General features: G+C 45.5%; 1 protein-coding gene across 1 annotated transcript in view; it reads left to right on the plus strand.

Moving 5' to 3' along the window:
• Positions 1-219: 219 nt before the first annotated feature.
• The window catches only part of EFHB (EF-hand domain family member B), a 46,395-nt gene continuing 21,244 nt past the window's right edge, over positions 220-25,370 (plus strand). Inside the window, exons 1-10 of the mRNA XM_007053237.4 lie at positions 220-378; positions 3,117-3,179; positions 4,124-4,267; positions 5,351-5,531; positions 6,823-6,933; positions 8,053-8,182; positions 8,781-8,864; positions 11,061-11,128; positions 20,386-20,540; positions 24,187-24,394. Of these exons, the coding sequence (XP_007053299.2) occupies positions 313-378; positions 3,117-3,179; positions 4,124-4,267; positions 5,351-5,531; positions 6,823-6,933; positions 8,053-8,182; positions 8,781-8,864; positions 11,061-11,128; positions 20,386-20,540; positions 24,187-24,394 (1,210 nt within the window). The 5' untranslated portion in view covers positions 220-312. The remainder of the gene's footprint in view (positions 379-3,116; positions 3,180-4,123; positions 4,268-5,350; positions 5,532-6,822; positions 6,934-8,052; positions 8,183-8,780; positions 8,865-11,060; positions 11,129-20,385; positions 20,541-24,186; positions 24,395-25,370) is intronic.

Genomic DNA, 25,370 nt, shown 5'->3' on the forward strand with positions numbered 1-25,370 from the left:
GAAGGCGGGGGCGGTGCCGAATGGGGAAGTGCCTGCGGGGGGTGGGGGACGGGGGATAGGGGCGGTGCCGAAGGGGGCGGTGCTCGTGGGCGGCGGGGAAAGTGCTAAGGGGGCGGTGCCGCAGGGGGCGGTGTCCGTGGGGGGGGAGGGGGCAGTGCCGAAGTGGGCGGTGGCCCCAGTGCGCTCACAGGGGGCTGGTGCCGCCCGCTGCCTGCAGGGGGCGGTGTTGGGCCGAGCGCGTTACCAGGTAACCGGAGTAAACATCCCGCCGCCGCCGCCGCCGCCGCTCAGCCTGCCCGGCCCGGCGCCGCCATGGTCGGGGAGCTGCGGCCCGTGTACCGGGGGCGGTTCTTTGACAGGTTTCCCGAGCTGCCAACAGTGAGTCCCTCTGTGGCCCTCTCCCTGTGTCTGTCTGTGTCTTCGTGTCCCGCTTTCTCTGTCCGTGTGTCCCTCTGTGTCCGTCTGTCTGCGCCCATGTGTCGGCCCGTGTGTGTCCCCCGAGTCCGTGTGTCCCTGTGTCTGTCTGTGTCTTCCTGTCTCTCTGCCTTTCTCCATGTGTCCGTCTGTGTCCGTGTGTCCCTCTGCCACTGGGCGCTCTGTGTGTGTCCGTCCTTCTGTCCCTGTCTATCAGAGTAGCAGCCGTGTTAGTCTGTATCCGCAAAAAGAAAAGGAGGACTAGTGGCACCTTAGAGACTAACCAATCTATTTGAGCATAAGCTTTCGTGGGCTACAGCTCACTTCATCGGATGCATTCAGTGGAAAATACAGTGGGGAGATTTATATACACAGAGAACATGACACAATGGGTGTTACCATACACACTGTAAGGAGAGTGATCAGGTAAGGTGAGCTATTACCAGCGGGGGGGGGGGCGGGGGGGGGGCATTTTGTAGTGATAATCAAGGTGGGCCATTTCCAGCAGTTGACAAGAACGTCTGAGGAGGGGGGGAGAAATAAACATGGGGAAACAGTTTTACTTTGTGTAATGACCCATCCACTCCCAATCTTTATTCAAGCCTAAGTTAATTGTATCCAGTTTGCAAATTAATTCCAATTCAGCAGTCTCTCGCTGGAGTCTGTTTTTGAAGTTTTTTTGTTGAAGAATTGCCACTTTTAGGTCTGTAATCAAGTGACCAAAGAGATTGAAGTGTTCTCCGACTGGTTTTTGAATGTTATAATTCTTGACATCTGATTTGTGTCCATTTATTCTTTTACGTAGAGACTGTCTGGTTTGCCCAATGTACGTGGCAGAGGGGCATTGCTGGCACATGATGGCATACATCACATTGGTAGATGTGCAGGTGAACGAGCCTCTGATAGTGTGGCTGATGTTATTAGGCCCTGTGATGGTGTCCCCTGAATAGATATGTGGGCACAGTTGGCAATGGGTTTTGTTGCAAGGATAGGTTCCTGGGTTAGTGGTTCTGTTGTGTGGTGTGGGGTTGCTGGTGAGTATTTGCTTCAGGTTGGGGGGCTGTCTGTAAGCAAGGACTGGCCTGTCTCCCAAGATCTGTGAGAGTAATGGGTCGTCCTTCAGGATAAGTTGTAGATCATTGATGATGCGTTGGAGAGGTTTTAGTTGGAGGCTGAAGGTGATGGCTAGTGGTGTTCTGTTATTTTCTTTGTTGGGCCTGTCCTGTAGTAGGTGACTTCTGGGTACTCGTCTGGCTCTGTCAATCTGTTTCTTCACTTCAGCAGGTGGGTATTGTAGCTGTAAGAACGCTTGATAGAGATCTTGTAGGTGTTTGTCTCTGTCTGAGGGGTTGGAGCAAATGTGGTTGTATCATAGAGCTTTGCTGTAGACAGTGGATCGTGTGGTGTGGTCTGGATGAAAGCTGGAGGCATGTAGGTAGGAATAGCGGTCAGTAGGTTTCCGGTATAGGGTGGTGTTTATGTGACCATCGCTTATTAGCACCATAGAGTCCAGGAAGTGGATCTCTTGTGTGGACTGGTCCAGGCTGAGGTTGATGGTGGGATGGAAATTGTTGAAATCATGGTGGAATTCCTCAAGTGCTTCTTTTCCATGGGTCCAGATGATGAAGATGTCATCAATATAGCGCAAGCAGAGTAGGTGCATTAGGGGACGAGAGCTGAGGAAGCGTTGTTCTTAGTCAGCCATAAAAATGTTGGCATACTGTGGGGCCATGCGGGTACCATAGCAGTGCCGCTGATTTGAAGGTATACGTTGTCCCCAAATGTGAAATAGTTTTGGGTGAGGACAAAGTCAAAAAGTTCAGCCACTAGCTTTGCCGTGACATTGTCGGGGATACTGTTCCTGAAGGCTTGTAGTCTATCTTTGTGCGGAATGTTGGTGTAGAGGGCTTCTACATCCATAGTGGCCAGGATGGCGTTTTCAGGAAGATCACCGATGGATTGTAGTTTCCTCAGGAAGTCAGTGGTGTCTCGAAGACAGCTAGGAGTGCTGGTAGCGTAGGGCCTGAGAAGGGAGTCTACATAGCCAGACAATCCTGCTGTCAGGGTGCCAATGCCTGAGATGATGGGGCGTCCAGGATTTCCAGGTTTATGGATCTTGGGTAGCAGATAGAATACCTCTGGTCGGGGTTCCAGGGATGTGTCTGTGTGGATTTGTTCTTGTGCTTTTTCAGGGAGTTTCTTGAGCAAATGGTGTAGTTTCTTTTGGTAACCCTCAATGGGATCACAAGGTAATAGCTTGTAGAAAGTGGTGTTGGAGAGCTGCCTAGCAGCCTCTTGTTCATATTCCAACCTATTCTGTGTCTCCTTGTCCACCCCCTTCTCCCGGTACTTAATCTATAACCCTCCCCCCACTCTCCAGCACCCCGGGATTTCTCAGGGTGACCCGGCAGGTGCTGCTCACTGCTGTCCCTTAGCCAGAGCTCGGCTCAAATTTTGGGGACTCTGGGGTCTGTGAGGGGGGCTCCTGGCGAGTGATAGTTCCTGGGGCAGAGAGGCTGGGTTTGTATGTTCATTTTATTTCTGTCCCCCCCCTCCTTATTAAAATAAGGTTTTGTCATAATGTCGCTAAGGCAGGACCAGGCAAAATTCCCTGCAAGGTTTAAAATGCTGATTCTGCTGGCCAGCCCCTACTGCTGATATGTGCTGTGGTCTCTGCATTATTTTTTGTTTTCATTATTTAGGCAGGAAAACTGATCCCAATTGGAGATACAGCTGCCAGTTGTCTGACTGAAGTTTTTCCGAGGGTGAGTGTACTAGTGTGTGTTGGGACAGTACATCACATCTCCTAGCAGAGACATTGAGACATAACTACAATAAACAAATTAAGTCTCTGCCCACAGTTTAGCCTGATTCTCCTCTCAGACGGTCTACACTAGGGGTTTTATGTAACAATTTCCCACTCTTGCTAAAACTGGCTCAGCTGGTCTGGCGTTCGCAATATTGGCAGCCCTAGCACAGAGAAGGTTCTGCAACCACTGTTAATTTTAACACGGGTGTCATGTAGCCCAGCTCAGAGCTACAAATAAAAGATAGGAATAGTGACAGCCATAGTAGCTGCCACCATTGGTAGAACTGAATTGCTAGTAACAACAGGGGAAAATAATTTCAAGTGTGAATAAGGCCTCACTTATACCTGTTTTAAACCAGTGTAAATCAACTGATGTTACTTCTGATATATAGCAGCGTAACCGAGAGGAGAATCAGGCCTAAGAGATTTTTGTCCATCTCTTCTTTTCTTGAAATGCAAGAACTTAAATGATTTTCCATGTAGTTCAATAAACTGTGTCCCGAGACCAGCTGATGCCCTCACAAAACACTGTGCACATTTCTACTCTATAAAATCCACCATGTTTAAACACCTTTTCCATCCATGGTATAATGTGATTTGGTCTTGCCTGTATGGACTAGGACCAAACTGTGTTATAAACAGGTTAGGGTACTGTGCTTTATTGCTTACAGAGATAATATTACTCCTCTTGATGGAGATCATTCTTCCCTTTGAAAAAACTGTGCTTTTGGTTGATGATCCTGCAGGTGAAGAGGATGGTGGTGGGATGTACAGGAAAATACCATGGAACATATTAGCTGACATACTCTTCTGATGACAATCATGTCTCTAATGGGAGGAACAAGGAAAAAGCTAATAAGTCACTGTTTCCTGTAAAATTGTTTTTCCGTTGTCTTACAGCCTATTACACCACCTGTTGTGAGAAAGTTTCTCAATTCTACAAGTCCAGCTCCTGGTGCTGAAAGAATATTCTATGGCAGAGCAAACGATCCTGATATTGCAGTTCATTTGACACATGGCATTAGCTCCCAGTCTTCACTGAGTGTAAGAATCTGAATTTTTTGTGTGTTTAAAAATAGTCCCAAATAGTATGTATTGATCTATAACTTGGTTCTGCCCAGTCATAACTGAGTGTATATAGCTGGTGTATGAGAGGGTACACATTCCTAATGACAAATGCTTTAAACATCCTCTCAGCTGCTAACATGTATCTATGACCAACACCTCAATCCCCATATAAAGAATAGAGACAAATCTCTCACTCAGCGGCACAATCTACCCACCCATACCTTTCAGTTGTTCAACCCTCTTGCTCCCTCCAAACCCCCCTACAATTAATATTATTGTTATCTATGTATTTATTATTTGCTTAGCCTTAAGGGGATGCTAAGTGTGCTATGCTGTGACTTTTCAGTATTACAGTGGGTTGTCTGAATTCTGAAGTTAATCAAAGGAATTTTAATTGTGAAATAAATAGAAAGACATTTAAAAACCAGAAATTTTTATTGAATTACATTTTACAGTAGCAAGCTTCATTATTCATTCCAATTTCTAGTTCTTTAACACACCCTCCCCCCGCACAACATTTTCACTACTTTCTCCCTGACTGGTTTCAGAGATAAAATATTGATCATGTTAATGAACTGACTTAATACCTCAGAACAGCACTCGCTGTTCAGGAGCACTGTCAAATTAGCTAATTTTCTTTTCTTGCTTTTGGTCTTTGTTAACTAAAAGTGATACTTTTGATATCCTATTGTACTCAAGGTGTACACATAATTTCAGAAATAGTATTTGTGATATTACATTTTAGAAACTAAGGGCAAAATTCTGTGAATTTTGCAAATGAACAAGTGGAAGAACACGCATGTAAAAATAGAATTCTGTATCAAAAAAATCTATCTAACCTGTAGCTTGGCATTAATTGCTGATGCTAAGTGTCAGTAAGTGTACAAGTAAGTCAGTGTACTAGTGTTTTATAGTATATTTGGTGAAAGTAATGCTCATTAAAGCACTCCTACTATTAAATCTTTGTTGAGAAGTGGGCAGAGACAACTATTTTTTTTATTCTGAATTAGAGAGATTTTGCTGTGTCTCTGCCACTCATACTATGTGTGATTCCTTCAGGCTGGCTTCTTGACAAATCCACCTCGAAAAACTCGGTTTCAACAAAAATTTGAAGAAAGAAAAGAAGCTCTGTATTTAAGAAATCGCCAAGCGCCCCTGGGGAGGTCACATGATCAAACTTCAATGTTACCTAACAGCATGGATGTGACTACCACCACTTTTGGAACAACAATCATCAGAGGTAACACACTTAGTGTTAAAATGTATTGTTGTTGAATACATGGTAATTTATCATTTAACATGGGATTCAGGAAGTTACATAAATAATAAGCATTATTCTTTAAAACAATTCTTGTTTAGAATAGAAAAGAAATACTAATCACAACTGCTAATTACAAAAAAGAGCATATAAGTAATAAAAATGTATTAACTAAAATACTCAAACATCAAGAAAACACAGGAAGGATAGGGATTTCTGTCCCTCCCTAAACTTGCTGATTTTCTGAGATTGGTGCAGATTTCAGGGGATCCACTAGAGGCCAGAGTTGATCATACAGAGGAGTGGTTCTTAAACTTTTCTTTTGTGAACCACTTGAAAATTGCTGAGGGTCTCGGTGGACCACTTAATGATCTTTCCAAATGTTGTTTGTACCGTTAGCTAACTACTGTAAAGCACTGTGGATAAAAGCACTATATAAAAAAAACTTAATAATAAACTTTTTTTGTTGTACAAATAAAATCACACAACTCATATTTTAATATCAGGAGTCTTACCTTTCTAATGCGATGGATGTGCCCTCTCTCCCACCGCCGCAGCAGCCTCCAAGCTGGGGCTGGTAAGGAGGGAGGGTCTCTCTCCCCCACCGCACCAGCCCCTGAGCTGGGGCTAGGAAGGAGGGGGGGGTCTCTCCCCCGCTACAACAGCCACAGAGCTGAGGCTAGGAAGGAGGGCTGTCTCTCTCCATCAGCCGCAGCCCTGGAGCTGAGGAAAGTCACCTCTTTCTCTGGCCGCCACAGTCCTGCACGTCCCAAATTCCCCCCACCCGCTCTTCTCACCCCACTGCCCCCTTCCTCCTATTCCCTGCAAGGCCACCACGTCACCTTACATGTGCATCTTTGCCAGGGTCCAGCCACCTAACTAGTGGAGCCACACCTGCGAGGCTCCACTAATTAGGGGCGTGGCCCTTCATTCTCTCGTGTGCGACTGCCCAGGCGCACACCATAGAGGGAATTATCTGAATGGAGCTCGCGGACCACTGGTAATCCGCAGACCACAGTTTGAGAACCTCTGATATAGAGGCCTAGGACCCTGAAGTCCCATCTCAGCCCCCTGCAGCTCTCCCCTATCCCATTTCATCATGGCTGTGTTCGTGGAAAGCTGCCTGACTAAAACTTAGATAGTAAATATTATATTGCCAAAGTATTAAGTGGTATCTTCCAGTAAGATACTGTTAAAAATTCAATATGCAGGAAAAGTCTTATTTTAAGAAAGATTTTATTACCATATTGATTAGTATTTGTTCACTTTGCAGATACACCTGGTGGAGAGGTTATAAATCCACCAAAAACCTTTGAGGAAGTGGATAATGAAGCAAAAGAAGGACATGAATTGTATGTTGTGACACACAATGATTACAATGTAGGTGAGTAAGATCAAGGGCTGGTGATCAGTAATACAAAAAGTCTAAATATGTATAAAGCTAGTTATAGCTTTTTGATGCTTTACACTACATAACATACTGTATTTATTCATTGAGATATAAATTAATATGAAGCAAAAAAGTTACAGTACTTTCAAAAAATCATTTTTTGGGAAGGGGATTCTATCATGGAAATACTAATATATATGTACAAATAAGACAACAAAATAGATTTGTAAAACTGTAGCTCCTTTAATTTTGGATGATAATGAGCAAGTATTAGAGCTTAGAAAAGGAGATTAGGAGTCAGGACACCTGGGTTCTCTTCTCAATTCTGTGATTTATGCTCTGAGCTTCAATTTACCTGTGTATAAAGAAGGTAGAATAAATAATGTTTTGTATTCCACTGGCATCCACATTTTCGTATATGCTGGCCAAACATATAAGAAGGCACAAACACTGCCACAAAGAGCTTGCTGTCTAAGAAGATAAGTGACATATGTAGGGAGGTGGAGTGAGATAAAAGTGCAAAGCAAGATTCTCTATTTCCTTTAAGACACATATGCACCTCTCATATTCTGGCTCCAGCCAGGGGCCAGCTTTAAATTGTGCTAGTTTGTAATGGGACTCCGTTTACCTCTATGTTGGAGGTTGTGATGGGGATAGCAGAGAGCCATTCTAGTACCACTTTGCTGCTGGAAGTATTCACTGAGATCTGTTTCCATCCCCTTTACAACCTCTCTACACTACCAGAGCAGCATAAAAAGTCAACAGCACAAGAGAGAATCTGTCCCATTCAGATGGAACGTATACACTTTTAAAAACAATAAATTTCAACTATCCCCATCAATGATGATGGATTATATAGAACTTGTATGCTGTAATGCAGCCAGATGAAACTTTTAATGTAAAAGAAGCAGTGGAAAATGTTTTCCTGAAAGTGTCAAATGAGGTTCTTTCAAAAGCAGATTGCAGAGAGGTGCAATAAACCAGATGAAATCAGAATTTCAAAGATTTGTTTTTGTTTCTTCATAGAATTGCAGGAGGTAAAGTATTTATTCCAGTATATTTTCCCAGTCAATGTATTTCACACAGAGTAACGGAAAACATTTGCTTCCACAGGGGAAGCAATAAACAGGAAATATGAGCCATCAACGTTCAACAAATATCATGTTTATGGAAAAGAAACACCTCACTTTAATGATGGACGAAATGTATCCAAATCTTTACGCTGGCTTTACAATCTCCAACTGTAAGTTACAATGGATAGTAATAGATTGTGGGCCTGATTTGCCAAGCCAGGCCTTTATGATTGAATGTAGTTTTACATCTGCAATGAATCACACCCAAAATTCCTTTATTTTTTTCCTGGAAATTCGTTATAGCTAAGAAATTGTGCCTACCCGTATATCGGCTTCTACTCTTTTGTGGAGGGGATGGTTCTGTGACCCTAGTGTCTTCTCCAACTAGTATGATGAGTAGTAGAGGATGCTGAGCAGCTATGCTCTTGTTTTGTAGCCTGCGGAGAAAGATTTTCACTTAGGTGCACAAATAACTGATATATGCCAGTGTGAGATTTTGGAAGGGCAAATGAGACATGTTATGGATGCTCCTGCTGCTCTCCTATTTGCAAATTAATTCTAAATGTTAATATATTTTAAAAGTTGGGGAAAAGCACTATGAAAATATACATTAAAATTAGGTTTCTAAATACAAACCAAATAAATCTTTGTTTTCAAAACAGGAAGCTTGTAGGTTGGAGTGCTTTCTTATTTCTTATTTCTGTTTCCTTCAAATTATAATGCCGTCATTTAGCAACCATATCTGACAATTATTTTCCAATTTTGTAGAAAGAAAGCAGCAAAAATAGTGTCCAAAAGAAGTGATGATTTCAAGGAAAAATTTCAGCCTCAGCTTGGAAAAGTCCTTGATCCGTAAGTGAAGAGATATTTTCCAAGGATGTAATTATCCAGACCCGGTGCAAGGCCCTCAGCATTCTCAAGCCCTATATTGTCCCATTATGGGGCTAGGGAAAACTGGTGGTGTGGCTGGGCATGGGTGCCACTGACCCTCATATGCTGGAGAGGGGCGCTTTTCACCAGCCCTAAAGAAACCGGTATGGAGAGGAGTTATTGGTGGAGGACCTAGGATGGGGCTAAAAGATTTGCATTTATGGGAATGCAGCTTTTATTAGGCTTTAATAATGGTCGCTGTGGGGCTGCATTGCAGCCTTGCCGTCTGTTGATAGGTTGGGAGCTGGATTCCATCCCTCCCCAAATCCCAAAATTCTCCACAAAAAGCCAGGTTAATTGGGATTTGAACATGGGAGGAAGAGGAGAGAAGAGTGAATTTCACTTTAAATGATCAATGATTTTTCACTGAATTGAAAAAGTAAATAGGTGTCCGTAACTGCAAAAAGCACTTCCTCTTTTTTCTGTATAGAATATATACAATATTAATCTAAGAAGGCCTAAATCCAACTCATTTGGAGCACATTTGAACAGTGCTGTACAGAAATTTACCATCCCTCTTTTTAAGGGACTTTTAAGAAATTTAGGCCCTGATTCAGGCCCTAATTTGAGAAAATAAGGCCCTAAAACATGCACTTAACTTTAAACATAGGCTTTCGTGTTTTACTGAATTGGGGCCTAAATGTGTATCTTAAAAATAAATGTATTGCAGATTAGTGTGTGCCACTTCCTATGTGTGGTGGTGTCTGACATGTCTGGCTTCTGCAGCCTTGCCTGAGCTTCCAAAGTTTGAGGGAACTGGCATTCCTAGTCTGTAGAAAAAGGGATGGGAAGGTGAGTTAACTGTTTGTTAGTACCTCCACTGACACTAATTTTGATTATATGTTTGCATCACCAATATTCCCATTTTCCCTCCATAGAAAACCCAGCTGATTGTCTGCATGAGAAAAGGTTGTGTGGCCAGGCAATGGACGAGTTGAGGGCAAATTGTTTATCAGCATGTTCTCCTCTAGCAGGAATTAAAATCCACTGAGTTGATGCTGCTTGAAGCACCACCAACTACCCTCAGACTCTCCAAGCCCCATTGTAGGGGTTACAGAATGGATCGCTTGAACATTCAGCTAATGGCAGCATGGCCGGAGCCAGCTGTGTTGTTATTTCTGGAGGAGCCTGAAAAACTCTCCATGCAGCTGCCTGGGGTTTTGCAGGGTTGGCACCAGGAATTCTCAGTCTCCACTTGTTTTTGTAGACCCTCCTCTTATCCTATCCACATCCCATCAGTAATGCAGAAAAGGTGAGAGGGTGAGAATGCAGCCAAATAGCTACACATCAAAAACCTTGGGGCTGTTGATTATTGTGCTCCTATGTGTGGAAGGGGAACATAGGTGCCTTTCTTGTTTATGATGGAGATTTGTGGTTCATATAGTAAATATATAGCTATTAAACTAAGAGTTAAAGAAGAATATTGATTTGTTTTTACATTTTGAAGGAATATGTTGAAGCAGCTATTTATGTTAAATAATCCTAAACAAATAAATATTTAGTATCATCAATAAATGTTGGCTTTAGTTAATAAAATAGGGTCAAATTTTCCAGATGGATGTTGCCTTGGCTTCTGTTGTTGTAGGCACAGAACTGCAAAAATCAGAAAACTTTTGAAAATCTTATCTGTCACGTGATGAATATCCTTTCTCTAGTTAATAACTGTTTAATTGTAGGTGTTATTTTGACTAGAGATCAGATTCACCATAGATATAAAGTGTTATTTGACAGATACACTAAAAAGACTTTACACTTGTATTTCTTTTGTCCGATAAATAGAAAAATAATTTGTTTGGGTCACAAGATTTTTTCCCTCAGAAAATATAAACATCGAATTCAAAGACATTAGAAGTCTGCTATATAGTATTTTTGACAATTGGTATTTTACACTAAAACAGGGTTTGTAAAAGAAAGGAATCATCAGTAGTGGCAGCTTTGATTCATGTAAAAAAGTACCAGTGAACAAGTTTCAGGAGAAGTCTGCTGAATGGAGCTTTCTTTATTCTTTGGTTATAGTATGGGTAGAGAGATGATAGATTAATTTTTCACAATTAGAATGTAGCATGCATTTTGATCAGTAATAACACACTTAACTAGCACACTTCTTCTCATTGACAGCATAGCAGAAACTATGAACGTTCCACCAGACCATACATTTGGAATGTTTCTTCGTCCTGATGAGTTTGGTAAATATACTAGTGGCCTGTTTAAAATCTTATTTAGTTAGTAGGATTATTTTGAAGTGATGACTACAAGCTCTATAATGCAGTGATTTTCTAAGTGCTTTTACACAGTTAAAAAACTACCTTGAGAAAGGCCTAGCTTAATGACACTACATTTTAGAAAGGGATTTCAGGTATTAATGAAAAAGGCCCTAGAGTCAGAAGTGAATCCTTAGATTTGAGGTGGATGCTACTTAAATAAACAATAATAGTCTCAGAAAGCTTGCATACCTCACTGTAAACAAAAGGGAAGGAGAAAGGAAACCAGTAAAACAGAAGGTATGGCTAAATGACAAGCTTCAAAAGGTTGCTCAACACAAATAGACATCCTTCAGAAAATGGAAATCCAGCCCAAGTGAAACCAACAAAAAGGAGCATGAGCTACAAGTTATCTGTAAGAAGGAAATTAGGAGAATTTGACAAGCAAATAGCTGAATGCGTGAAAACAAACATCAAAACATTCTTTAAATGTTCCAGAAATAGGCAGCTAGCAAAAGAATTGATGGTTCTTCTTCGAGTGCGGGTTCATGTCCATTCCACATTAGGTGTGCATGCGCTGTGTGCACGAGCGTTTGAAACTTTTTCCCTTAGCGGCTCCCGTCGGGCCAGCGGGGCCCCCCAAGTGGAGCCACTGCGCCGTGCATATATACCCCCTCCAGCCCGACCCCCTCCAGTTCCTTCTTACCATCCGTAGCAGCGTTGGAACAACCTCTCTCACTCTCTTTCTCTCTCATAGAAGAGCAGTCCGTTAGCCTTCAGAGTAGCTGTTATCAGTTAGTTAACGTAACTTTATTGTGGACACTAAAGTGATTAGGTGCTTGCAGGCTTCCAGCACCCGCCCCGGGCTGTGGGGCATGCCACAGGCCCATGGCTTCAAGGCTTGCGCCACGTGCCGCAAACATATGCCAGTTAGTGACCCCCACGACTCGTGTCTACGTTGCCTGGGGGACGGACATCAAACTGAACGGTGTAAGATTTGCAAGGTGTTTAAGCCAAGAACAAGGAAAGAGAGAGACTTTCGTTTAAAGCAGCTGTTGATGGAGGCCGCATTGCAGCCACTGGGCCCGGAGCGCCCGATGCCGGCTCCGGCTTCCTCGGTGCATAGTGCCCCGGAGCCATCGAGAGACCTGACACCGGCTAAGCACCGTAAACTGTCGGCCCCAGAGCGCCAGATTAGGCCCCAGCGCGGCCCCCAGCACAGCTGAAAGGAAGGCGCGGTCATTCCCTGCACAGGAGGCCGGCGCCTCCCAAGGCTCCGAGCGCCGATAAGAGCGGGAAGGCCATGGTACCAGCGCTGACACCAGTGGTCCCGGCAGCACAAGCCCCACCAAGCCCAGACCTAAGTGAGCTCAGTGGGGACGATGGGCTCAAGGGCATAACAGATCAGCCCTCCACGCCTGGCACCTTTGAGGCTGCAAAGGACCTCATCAAGCTGTCGGCGGCGAGCCCCCTCCCGTATGGGGAGAACCCTCCGGCACCCATGCCTCGGGTGCCGTCGAGGGGAAGCCGGCAATAGTGTGCCCCTCGAGGACACCGTCCTGGCACCGCTCCCGGAGTTGGTCCTGGTCGAGCTCCGACTCCGCAGACTCACAGTTGCCAGCGGCCCAGAAGGAGATCGTGGCACCGGGAGTGGGTCGGCGCGAGGAAGCACAGGAAAGGGCACACAGTTCTCCGGCACCACCCAGAGACCAGCACCGGGAGGAGTTGAGACGGCCCTCCCACAGATGGTCCCGGTCCAGGGAACGCCGGCACCAGTCCTGGGCCAGATCCCGGTCCCAGGGATACCCGTACTGCTCCCACTCCCGCTCAGCCAGGAGCCGCTCGTCCTCCCGCTGGCGCAGATCGTTGGGACCGCCATGGCCTTCGCGATCAGCGTCACAGTCCGGCACGGACTCCAGCCGCTATAGCTACCCGCACCGGGGCCCGGACAACAGGGACCCTCAGGTGGGCTGGCAACCCCAGTGGTGGCCGCCAGGCCATTGGCCCTTCTGGACCCCCTGGGACTATCAGGAGCACCAAAGGGCCCCATCCAGGGCAAGTTACTCGGTGCAGCGGTCCCGGTCCCCGCACAGATGCCAGACAGTGCCAGAGGCTGCAGTATCCAGGCCTCCAGCATCCCCCCAGGATAAACCGGAGAGACCGGCACTGGGTCCGGTGCCGTCCCATGGACTCCCACCCTGGCCCGAGCCAGAGGCCCCTCCCACAGGAGAAGGGGACGAGGAGGACCAGCCAGAGGGGTCAAGCAGCAGCTAACCTCCTCGTCATCCCCGGATGAGACGATGGCGGGTACAGAGGTGTCTGGCCCTCCACCAATAGACCATAGAGCCCACCAAGAGTTGCTGCACAGGGTAGCCCAGAACTTGGGGTTGCAGGCCGAGGAGACGGTTGAGTAGGAGGACCACATGGTGGACATTTTGAGCCCCAAAGGTCCATCCAGAATAGCGCTCCCACTTATTAAGACCATTCAGTCCAACTATAAGACCATATGGCAGACCCTGGCCTCCAGCACTCAAACGGCCAAAGGAGTGGAGCATAAATACTTTGCCCCATCTAAGGGCTATGAGCTCCTGTTCTGCCACCCGAGTCCTTGCTCCCTAGTGGTCTCAGTGGTAAACGAAAGGGAGCGCCATGGACAGCAAGCCCCAGCCCCTAAGGCCAAGGAGGCGAAACGCCTGGACCTTTTTGGCAGAAAGGTGTACTTATCTGGGGACCTTCAGTTGAGGATTGCGAACCAGCAGGCCATCCTCAACAGGCACAATTTCAACTCCTGGGTGGCGGTGGGGAAGTTTGACAACCTCCCGCAAGGTTCCCAACAGGAGTTCACAGCCCTGGTGGACGAGGGCAAGGCAGTAGCCAAGACCTCTCTCCAAGCCTCCCTGGATTTGGCAGACCCAGCGGCTAGAACAATCGCGTCAGGGGTGGTCATGAGGCGCTCGGCGTTGCTCCAGGAGTCAGGCCTGCCGCCCAAGGTCCAGAATATACTCCAGGACCTCCCCTTCGAAGGATCCAGGCTCTTCTCGGACCAGACAGACATGAGGCTGAACAGCCTCAAGGACTCACGAGCTACACTTAAGTTGCTGGGTATGCACACCCTGGCGACCCAGAGGAAGCCCTTTAAGCCCCAGCCTCCCCCTCAATACCAGTACTAGCCTCGCCATAGGCATGAGCCTTATTGTAGGCGAGGCAGGGATAACAGGCGACGGCGTAACAACAATAGTAACAATAATGCGCCGGGCCAGAACCAAGGCCAGCACAAACCCCAGCCAGGCACTAAGCCAGGCTTTTATGCTCGAGGACAGCGTACCAGACCAGTCATTGGATCCATCCCTTTGTTTCCTGAACTGCCTGTCCCGTTTCTCCCATGTGTGGTCCACCATTATGTCAGACCTACGCAAGGTGAGAAACGGGTACTCGCTGCAGTTCCCCCCCCCCCCACTCCCATTCCCTGTCCCTCTTCAGGGACCCCTCTCACGAGCATCTCCTAGAGAAGGAAGTCTGCTCGCTGCTAGAGGCGGGGGCGGTAGAGGCGGTGCCGCACAGCCTAAGGGGGAAGGGGTTCTACTCCCGGTAATTCCTCATCCCCAAGGCCAAAGGGGGCCTTCGCCCCATCCTAGACCTGCGTGGGCTCAACAAGTTCCTGGTCAAGACTCAGTTCCACATGGTCTCTCTGGGCACCATCATCCCTTCCCTGGATCCGTGGGACTGGTATGCTGCCCTCGACATGAAGGACGTGTACTTTCATATCGCCATCCACCCAGCCCATTGGTGGTTCTTACGATTCACCGTGGGCCAAGAACACTACCAGTTTGCGGTTCTCCCGTTGAGTCTAGCCGCAGCCCCATGGGTGTTCACGAAGTGCATGGCAGTGGTGGCGGCCTTCTTACGGAGACAGAGAATCCGGGTGTACCCGTACCTCGACGACTGGCTCCTGGTGGGCCGATCCGAGGCGGAAGTGCGGGGCCATGTGGAGGTGGCCCTGAGATTGTTCCGCAAGCTGGGACTCCTCAACGTCCCCAAGTCCTCTCTCTTGCCCATGCAGAAAGTGGAATTCATAGGGGCGGTCCTGGACGTGGTACAGGCCAGGGAAAACCTTCCAGTATCCCGATTCTGGGTGATCCAGCAAGCGGTGGCCTCCGTGTGCCAGTTTCCAACGACAACAGCCAGGTGCTGCCTGTGGCTGCTGGGCCACATGACAACATGCACGCACGTGGTCAGGCATGCCAGACTGAGACTCAGGACTCTGCAGGTGTGGCTCGCTCGTGGACTTGGTCGTGGCAGCCCCAAGGGACGTGCTGGACTCCCTGCTGTGGTGGCAGTCCCAGCCTGTGGTTTGCGAAGGCATCCCCTTTGCCACCCCACAACCGGACCTGACACTGGTGACGGACGCGTCAGACCACGGATGGCGGGCTCATCTGGGGGACCTCATGACGCAGGGGTTGTGGTCCGGAGTAGAGCGGTCGCTCCATATCAATGTGAAGGAGCTCAGGACGGTTTGTCTCACCTGCCAGACCTTTCATGCCACTCTGAGAGGTCACAGCATGACAGTTCTGACAGACAACATTACTGCCATGTTTTAGATAAACAAACAGGGTGGGGCTCATTCCTCGCCACTCTGTCGCGAGGCTCTCTTCCTCTGGGAACTTTGCATAGCCCGTGCAATTCACCTTGAGGCGTCCTATCTCCCGGGGATACGAAACGAGCTGATGGACTCCCTCAGCAGGTCGTACCGCATGCACGAGTGGACGCTCAGGGCGGACGTTGTGCTTTCGCTCTTCCACAGGTGGGGGTTTCCCTGGGTAGACCTGTTTGCCACCAGGGCCAACACCCAGTGCCCGCGGTTCTGCTCGTTCCAGGGCCGCAGCCCGGGCTCACTTGCGGATGCGTTTGCGATCCCGTGGAGAGGGGGCTTGATGTATGCCTTCCCCCCGCTCTCCTTCGTGCACAAGGTCCTACTCAAGGTGCGCAGGGACAGGGCAGCGGTGATCCTCATCGCCCCAGCCTGGGCCCGCCAGCACTGGTACACATTGCTCCCAGAGTTGTCAGTGGAGGCACCAGTAGTCCTGCCCCTACATCGGGACCTCATTACGCAGGACAGTGGGCGGCTTCTCCCCCCCGACCTACAGTCACTGCACCTGACGGCGTGGAGGCTCTGTAGCTAAACGCCCTGGAAAGCCAGTGCTCCCTTCCCGTGAAGCAGATTCTGCTTGGCAGTAAAAAGCCTTCTACCAGGGCGACTTATATGGCCAAGTGGAAAAGGTTCTCGTGTTGGTGTGAACCCCAACAGGTGGAGCCGTGCCAGGCCCTGGTGCAGGCCATCCTGGAGTACCTCCTGCATCTCAAGCAGCAAAGGCTAGCCCCGTCCTCACTCAGAGTACACCTGTTGGCCATCTCCGCCTTCCATCCGGGGTTCTTGGGGGGCCCAGTGTTTTCCCACCCAATGGTTGGATGATTCCTTAAAGGGTTAGAGAGGGTGTTTCCGTACTCCCGCCCCCCAGTCCCTCCATGGAACCTTAACCTGGTCCTCTCTAAACTCATGGGACCCCCTTTTGAGCCCCTTGCTTCCTGTTCTCTCTTTCCTGGAGGGTGGCATTTCTGGTTGCCATTACCTCGGCCAGAAGGGTGTCCGAACTGAGGGCCCTCACCTCTGACCCACTGTATACAGTATTTCACAAGGACAAGGTGCAGCTCCGGCCGCACCCCAAGTTCCTCCCTCAGGTGGTCTCCCAATTCCATTTGGGCCAGGACATTTGTCTGCCAGTGTTCTTCCCGAAACCCCATACAGACCCAAGTCACCGCAGCTTGCACGCCCTGCATGTGCATCGAGCCCTGGCATTCTATCTGGAGCGCACCAAGCCCTTTTGCAAATCCGCGCAGCTGTTTGTGGCTGTAGCCGAGAGGATGAAAGGCCTCCCAGTGTCGGCGCAGCGGATTTCGTCTTGGATTACAAGCTGCATCCGAGCGTGCTATGAGCTCGCAGGTGTTCCAGCCCCGGCAGTCACGGCCCACTCGACCAGGGCGCAAGCGACTTCCATGGCGTTCCTGGCACAGGTCCTGATCCAGGAGATCTGCAGAGCAGCCACCTGGTCCTCAGTGCACATCTTCACGACCCACTATGCGGTCAGCCAGCAGGCCAGAGAGGACGTGGCGGTTGGCAGAGCAGTCCTCTGAGCAGTTGTTCCGTGGCTTCTACCCTCCTCCAGAGGTAAGCTTGTGATTCACCTAATGTGGAATGGATGTGAACAAGCACTTGAAGAAGAAAAAACGGTTGCTTACTTTCTCGTAACTGTTGTTCTTCGAGATGTGTTGTTCACATCCATTCCACCATCCACCCTCCTACCCCTTTGTCGGAGTCGCAGGCAAGAAAGAACTGGAGGGGGTCGGGCTGGCGAGGGTATATATGCACGGTGCAGTGGCACTATTCGGGGTGCCCCGCCGGCCCGATGGGAGCCGCTAAGCGAAAAAGTTTCCGGCACTCGTGCACGCGGCGCACACACACCTAATGTGGAATGGACATGAACAACACATCTTGAAGAACAACTGTTATGAGAATGTAAATAACCGTTTTATCCTTTGGATCACCCATGGAGCAATTAAGGAAGCAATTAAGAAAAATAAGACATTACTAAAAAGTAATGGATTTCTGTTCATCAGTCTCCACCCCAGAAGATGTAGGGAAGATTCCTACCTTGGACCTGCTTTTTTTCTGGTAATAAAAATGAGGTATTATTAGTATTTGAGGGGTCAAAGGAAGAGGTGCTGGATGAGACAGGTAAATTGAAAAGCAACAAGCCCCAGATGGTATACATTTAAGAATGCTGAAGAAAATAAAGAATGAGTTTCTAAGCTGCTAGCAAAGATATGCACTCTCATTAAAAGCAGCTATTCTGCTGGAGAAGTGGAGGGTAGCAAATGTCATATTGTAATTTAAAGGGGTGCTAAAGATTATTCAACAGCTTACAGACCTATAAGCTTTACTTCTGTACCTGGTAATTGGTTGAAATGATAATTTTGTGCAGCTTCTGCAAAGGAAAATTGTGCCTCACTAATGTATTAGAATTCTTTGAACATGTTAATAAAACAGTGAAAAAAAGAGAACTGATTAACATAATTTATTTGGATTTTCAAAAGGCCTTTGGTAAAGTCCCTCAAAAGGGTATATTAGTTGTCATGGTGTGAGGGGCAAGGTATTGTCATGGATCAGAAAATGGCTAAGAGAGTGTCAAGGTTCCTCCCCCACTCTGAACTCTAGGGTACAGATGTGGGGACCTGCATGAAAAACCTCCTAAGCTTATCTTTACCAGCTTAGGTCAAAACTTCCCCAAGGTACAAAATATTCCACCCTTTGTCCTTGGATTGGCCGCTACCACCATCAAACAAATACTGGTTACTGGGGAAGAGCTGTTTGGACACGTCTTTCCCCCCAAAATACTTCCCAAAACCTTGCACCCCACTTCCTGGACAAGGTTTGGTAAAAAAGCCTCACCAATTTGCCTAGGTGTCTACAGACCCAGACCCTTGGATCTTAAGAACAATGAACAATCCTCCCAACACTTGCACCCCCCGCTTTCCAGGGAAATGGATAAAAAGCCTCACCAATTTGCATAGGTGACCACAGACCCAAACCCTTGGATCTGAGAACAATGAAAAAGCATTCAGTTTTCTTACAAGAAGACTTTTAATAGAAATAGAAGTAATTAGAAATAAGAAATCCCCCCTGTAAAATCAGGATGGTAGATACCTTACAGGGTAATTAGATTCAAAACATAGAGAACCCCTCTAGGCAAAACCTTAAGTTACAAAAAGATACACAGACAGAAATAGTTATTCTATTCAGCACAATTCTTTTCTCAGCCATTTAAAGAAATCATAATCTAACACGTACCTAGCTAGATTACTTACTAAAAGTTCTAAGGCTTCATTCCTGGTCTATCTCCGGCAAAGACAGAATATAGACAGACACACATACCCGCTTTGTTTCTCTCCCTCCTCCCAGCTTTTGAAAGTATCTTGTCTCCCCATTGGTCATTTTGGTCAGGTGCCAGCGAGGTTACCTTTAGCTTCTTAACCCTTTACAGGTGAGAGGAGATTTCCTCTGGCCAGGAGGGATTTTAAAGGGGTTTACCCTTCCCTTTATATTTATGACAGAGAGAGAAAACAATTTTTGTCATGGCAAAAAGTTAACAGCAAGGTGCTTCAAAATTCCATACTAAAACTGGTGTTGTTTTAATATATTTATTAAAGATCTGGAAAAGGGGGGGAGCATTGAGGTGGCAACATTTTCAAACAACACACAATTATTTAGAATAGTCAAGGACAGAGAATATTGGCCCCAGTTTTGCAAACACTTAATCACAAGCTTAACTTTACTACCTTGAGTAGTCCACTGAAGTCAAGTGCATAAGTGTTTGTAGTGTGTTTGTATTGTGAGGAACTTCAGAGGGACCTAAACAAGCTAAATTACAGGGCAATACCATGGCCAATGAAATTCAGTCTTGGCAAATGGAAAGTAATGGATATTTGGAGGGATAATTTGAACAACTCATACATTATAATGGATTCTAAATTTCTTTATCAACTTAGGAAAATGACTTGAGTATCACTGTGGACAGCTCATTGAAGACCTGTGCTCCATGTTCAGCAGTGGTCAAGAAAGCAAACAAATTCTAGGATGCCTAAGGAATGGGATGGAGAATAATACAGAAAATATTATGATGCAATTATAAAAATTAATGGTACATCCTCATCTGGAATACTGTGTTCAATTTTCCTTAGTTCTTAAAAATATTTTTGCCCCTTTGGAACAGAATGGGCTAGAGATAGGGCATCCATAGTACATGTCCCTTGACACTGGCAATTTGTGTTCCCCATTTGTGCAACTTTTCCTGAATCTATTAACTTAACTTTCTATTAACTCTCATCTCTTTTTTAGGAGTTTTTGGAGGTTCTAGATAGAGTTGTGAGCGTCTAGCTCAGGAATATACAAACCTTTTCATGGCATGGGCCACATGTAAATAAGGAGAGCATCTTGAGGGCCAGCTGTCTTCCCATTTGCAATTAGATGGGTCAAACAGAGTTGTGGGTGCTCAGCAACGCTGAAAATCAGGCCCTTGGAGTCTCAAGTTGAGCATACATCAGAAGAGGCCCCCAAAATTAGAATCCATTTTTGAAAAATTTAGCTCACTGTAAATGTGTAACTCAACAGGAGTTTATTTATTTTGTAGGAGTTGGTGATCTTCTTCACAATAAGGTTCCGAGTGAGTTCCTCCGTGGTAAAGACAGAGAGAGAGCTGTCTTCACTGCAATTCGACAGAATTTGAAGAAAGCTAACTACCACAATTTTGGCACATTACTAGAAGCATTCAGGCATTACGACAAGGTCAGTGTTCTGAGAGAATACAAATTTACATACACATAATTTGTGTGCATAATATGTGTGTGTGATACATATTAACTTTCCAAGGTTATGGATATGTCCATGAGTGTATATAGAATAGTAATGAAAATTAAATATAAGTTGAAAATATGATAGGACAACATGAGAGACAAACCTTTCTACTATGTACTCTATACGCAAGGGTGTGGCATGGTATGTAGGTTTTATTGCAGAAGTGTTGGTTGCAACTCTAAAGTTGAGGTTGCATTCTGAAACGGGATTAAAATAGAGCATACATTTCTGTTTTTCTGTACTTGTAGATGATCTTTCTGTGTGAAGCTTTCATATTAGTTTTATTCCCTTTGAATTTTCTGTGTAATTTTTTTTGTTTCTTTTCAGACGTTTTTAATAGAATCTGTTTGAAATTGGCTCTGGCTGTAATTTATCTGGGGAAATCTCACTTTTTTGTTGTTATGTATCTTTAAAATAATATTATATAACACACAAACATATAAAGCTGAATTTTCAGTAAATCTTATACAATGGATAGTTAAAATAATTTTTGAGGATCAACAATTTTTGTCATTATTCATCATAAAGAAAAACTTCAGGCAGCTAACATAAAATCTTATGCATTGGCAAAATTGTCTCTATTTTTAACATAATATCTTCTACATAGGACACATCGCTGGCAACAGCTACACTTTTCTGGTAGATTTTATTCTACAATGGAGAAGGTTTTATATGCAGCTGCTGACATAATATTTCACATGCAGCTGAGGACATAAAGATTTTATATACAGAAAATCTAAAAAGGATGATAATAATTCCTATATCACTTTTTGTCAGTAGATTTCAAAGCACTTTACAAATGAGGAAAGGATCATTATTCCTATTTCAAAGTTGGAGAAACAGAGGCACAGAGCAGCAAAGTGACTTGCCAAGGTGTTGCAGCAGGCCAGCGGTAGCGCCAGGAATAAAACCTAGGTCTCCTACTTCTCAGTCCAGTGCTGTATTCACTGGAAAACATTGCCTCCACTTCACCAGCATCGGCTATGCTTCTACCAACACCCAAGCACTCCCAAGCAAAGTACCTAACCTACCCCTACTTTCGATTTGAAAAAAAACCCCAAAAAACCAGAGAAAATGAATACACACAAACTTAATTAATTAAGGTTGCTGCTCATATAACATACCTTACACAAAACCACAAGAGTTAGGAAACGAAAAGTTAAGCCACCTAACAGTACCTACTCTCTGCTCCTGCACCCACAGGTCCACACCTTACTACTAATAAAACTACCATACACCATGAATCACACATCAAAACCATAACTCTGTGTGACTGGGGTCCCAGGGGGGCCAGCTAAGATCACTCAATTAGGGTGAACTGCAAAGAACGGGGCAGACAATCCCCCAAAAGCTGGTGGATATTTCAATACTTAGATTTACAAAGCCAGCATAAAACAGCTTCTTTATTACCTCACTTGTTACTCAGAAGTCCAAACAACACAGTTCCCTTAAAGTGATCCAGCCTCAGGCCTCCGTCCAGGTACCTAAATCAAATAAGATGAAGATTCCTGAAAATCTTATTTCATCATATAAAAGAAAAGGTTCTACCAATCCCAAAGGATCAGACATTACCTCCCAGGTTATTGAATATTTCAGATCATACCCAAATACACGCTACGGCCAATTCTTATTAACTAAACTAATATTTATTAAAAAACAAAAGAGAGAGAGAGAATATGGTTAAAAGATCATTATACATACAGACATGTTCAATTCATTGACATTCATATTCATAGCAGAGATGGTGACCTTTGTAGTTGCAACGAGTTCTTTCAGAAATAGTTCATAGGTTATAGTCTAATGTCCAAATATCATATTCAGGGAGTACCAGCATATCTGGGACCTCAATCTTGCAACTCAAACTTCCCCCAATGAAGCTTAAGCAGATCTGAGATGACAAAATCAGGACCCAAGGGATCTTTTATACAATAAAAAGAAAAGGAGGACTTGTGGCACCTTAGAGACTAACAAATTTATTTGAGCATAAGCTTTCGTGAGCTACAGCTCACTTTGTTCCGATGAATGAATTTGTTAGTCTCTAAGGTGTCACAAGTCCTCCTTTTCTTTTTGCGGATACGGACTAACACGGCTGCTACTCTAAAACTTTTTATACTATGTTATGTTCTCTTTGACAAATTGGAGTTCCTCAGGGAACAAAAGGTAATTAGGATGACTTTGAAGGAGGTCCATCACCGGTACTTAGCTTACGAATTAACATAAGGCAATTTGCTTGTTCCTTCACCATTCACAGTACATTTCAAAGAGAGATGAATACAGAGATATCCCATGTTTAAAATTCATTTAAATGCTAGGATGTTCTTTTGATCTCTGAACTATCAGAATATAGCATAGACAGGGACCATTGGTTACATTGTTGACCCTACTCATATATATGTAAATACACAAAAACACAAACATTATCTCCCCAGTCTTTTGATTTTGAAGGTTATTTATTTTGCAGGATATTTAACCCTTTCTAGCCATGTGTCGCACTCTGTCTCAGCTAAGGATACCAGCCTTCCAGCAACCACTTTCCCAAACTACCATCTGCCAGCATACCTAGCTGCTACAACAACCATTCACAACTAACAGTGTTGGGAGGGGCAGAGTAGTTTGGTGAATGGGTGTGTGCAGAAGGAGAGCTGTATAATATTGTAGAATTGAACAAAATGTGTAGAGTGGTGCAGGCAGCAGAACTAGGGTGGGGCAGGAGGGGCTAGCTCCCCTGCAATGGAAATATTATGGTGGCTCTGCTGCGGTGTAAACTTGTGCATGCCAAATCTTATCTTTGCCTTAGCATTTATTATTAGACTGTCATCTTGTCACAGTACACTGTTACATTGACATTAGCTCTTAATTTCAAGTTACCTTATTATCTAAGTAAAAAGTTATTTCATTGATGCATGTGAATTCAGGTTGTGAATTACCAAACTGCTCTGGATTTTTGGATTCTGTCTTTGGGAATGATGTGGATAAACTGGAGAGAGTTGAGAGGAAAAGAGCAAAAATGATAAAAGGCTTAGGAAGCCTGACCTGTAAAGACAGGTTAAAAAAACTTGGCATGTTTAGTCTGAGGAAGGGAAGACTGAGAGGGGACCTGATGACAGTCTTCAAATATGTTAAGGGCTGTTATAAAGAGGATGGTGATTGATTGTTTTCCAAGTCCACTGAAGGTAGGACACGAAGTAATGGGCTTAATCTGCAGCAAGGTAGATTTAAGTTAGATATTAGGAAAAACTAACTTTGAGGGTAGTTAAGTTCTGGTATAGGCTTCCAAGAGAGGTTGTGGAATCACCATCACTGGAGGTTTATAAGAACAGGTTGGACAAACACTTGTCTTGGGTGGTCTAGGTTTTTATCAGTCCTACCTCAGCACATGGGGTTCAACTTGATCACCTCTTGTGGTCCCTCCCCAATCATACATGTCTGTGATTCCAAGATTCAATTTGAATATTCTTAAATTATATGATTGGCTACATATTTATGACCTATTGTCTGTTTCCGGACCATGGGCCATAGTTTGAACATCCCTTATGCAGTGTTTGTGATTATAACTGTTGTGTGTTATTTGTCACAGAACGGAGATGGGAGGATAGACAAAGAAGAACTGAGGAAGTCTTGTTTTCAGCTAAATATCGATCTAGATGAGGAACTCCTGGATGCTTTATTTGATTACTGTGATTTGGATAAAGATGGTCTGATTGACTATCTGGAGTTTGTAAACTTTCTTAACTGGAAAGACAAAATGTCTGTTGAAGAATTTGAAAAAAACATAATTACAAAAGGTATGTGATTTAGTACTAGAAAGCACTTAGGGGATAATCCTGTCTGTTCCTCAGCCACTGGAAAAGGCCCTGGCTGAAGCAGAACACATACTGCACAGGAAGAGTAGAATATGGAAGCCCACACAGTGCTTCCAGGCCCCCAGTACATTGTGGAGCATGGCTACAAAGAGGCTCCTCTGATCTGTGTTCTGGATGAATGGATTCCCCACTGGGAATTACCAACCCCATTTGCTAGAGTTTGGAAGGGGGTTAAATTGGAAAACAAAAAGGAAATGGCTAAAGAAAAATGTTAAAAGTTTACATTTGCTAGCAAAAACCTGGATTCATCTGTAATGTTTCCATTTGAACAGTGAGCTCTTGCTACAATTTCATGTTTTGAAATTATGATGGCTGGCAATGAGTCCTTTAGATATTAGATTTTCTGGTCCATTCAGCTCCCTTTATATTACCCTAGCAGACTAAAAAGAGCACAAACTACCCACAAGCAGGGCCAGATTAACCATTTGTGTGCCCCTATGGAGGCAATGGAGCATGGCTCAGGGAGGTCAGTCCCCAGAGCGAGGGACCAGCCAGGGACATGGCATGACAGGGGAGGCCCTGCTCCGCCCAGCCCAGTGCAAGGGCACTATTTACAAACCGGCAGTTGTCAGACGCACAGTGGCCCACCCTGCCCTGTGCTGCTAGCGTGCCCCTTCCCCTCGGGGGCAGGCCCATGTCGTGCTAGACAGCCCCCCTTCAACACGAACACCCCCGCAACTCCCTATGGCCAGAGCACCACAGACCCGCTATGCCCAGCGCCCCCCCCAGACCTCTTCCACAAATGCACAGCACCCCCCTGCACACAACCCCACCACAACTGCCCAGCACCCCACACAGACCCCCCCCCACTCCCTAGTGCTCCAACACACACATCTTCCCTGCCCCCTCACAGCCCAGCGTCCCCCCGCCCAGGCTCCCCCAGAGACCCACTCCCCCA

The sequence above is a fragment of the Chelonia mydas genome, chromosome 2 (genome assembly GCF_015237465.2).
Source record: "Chelonia mydas isolate rCheMyd1 chromosome 2, rCheMyd1.pri.v2, whole genome shotgun sequence".
NCBI lineage: Eukaryota > Metazoa > Chordata > Testudines > Cheloniidae > Chelonia > Chelonia mydas.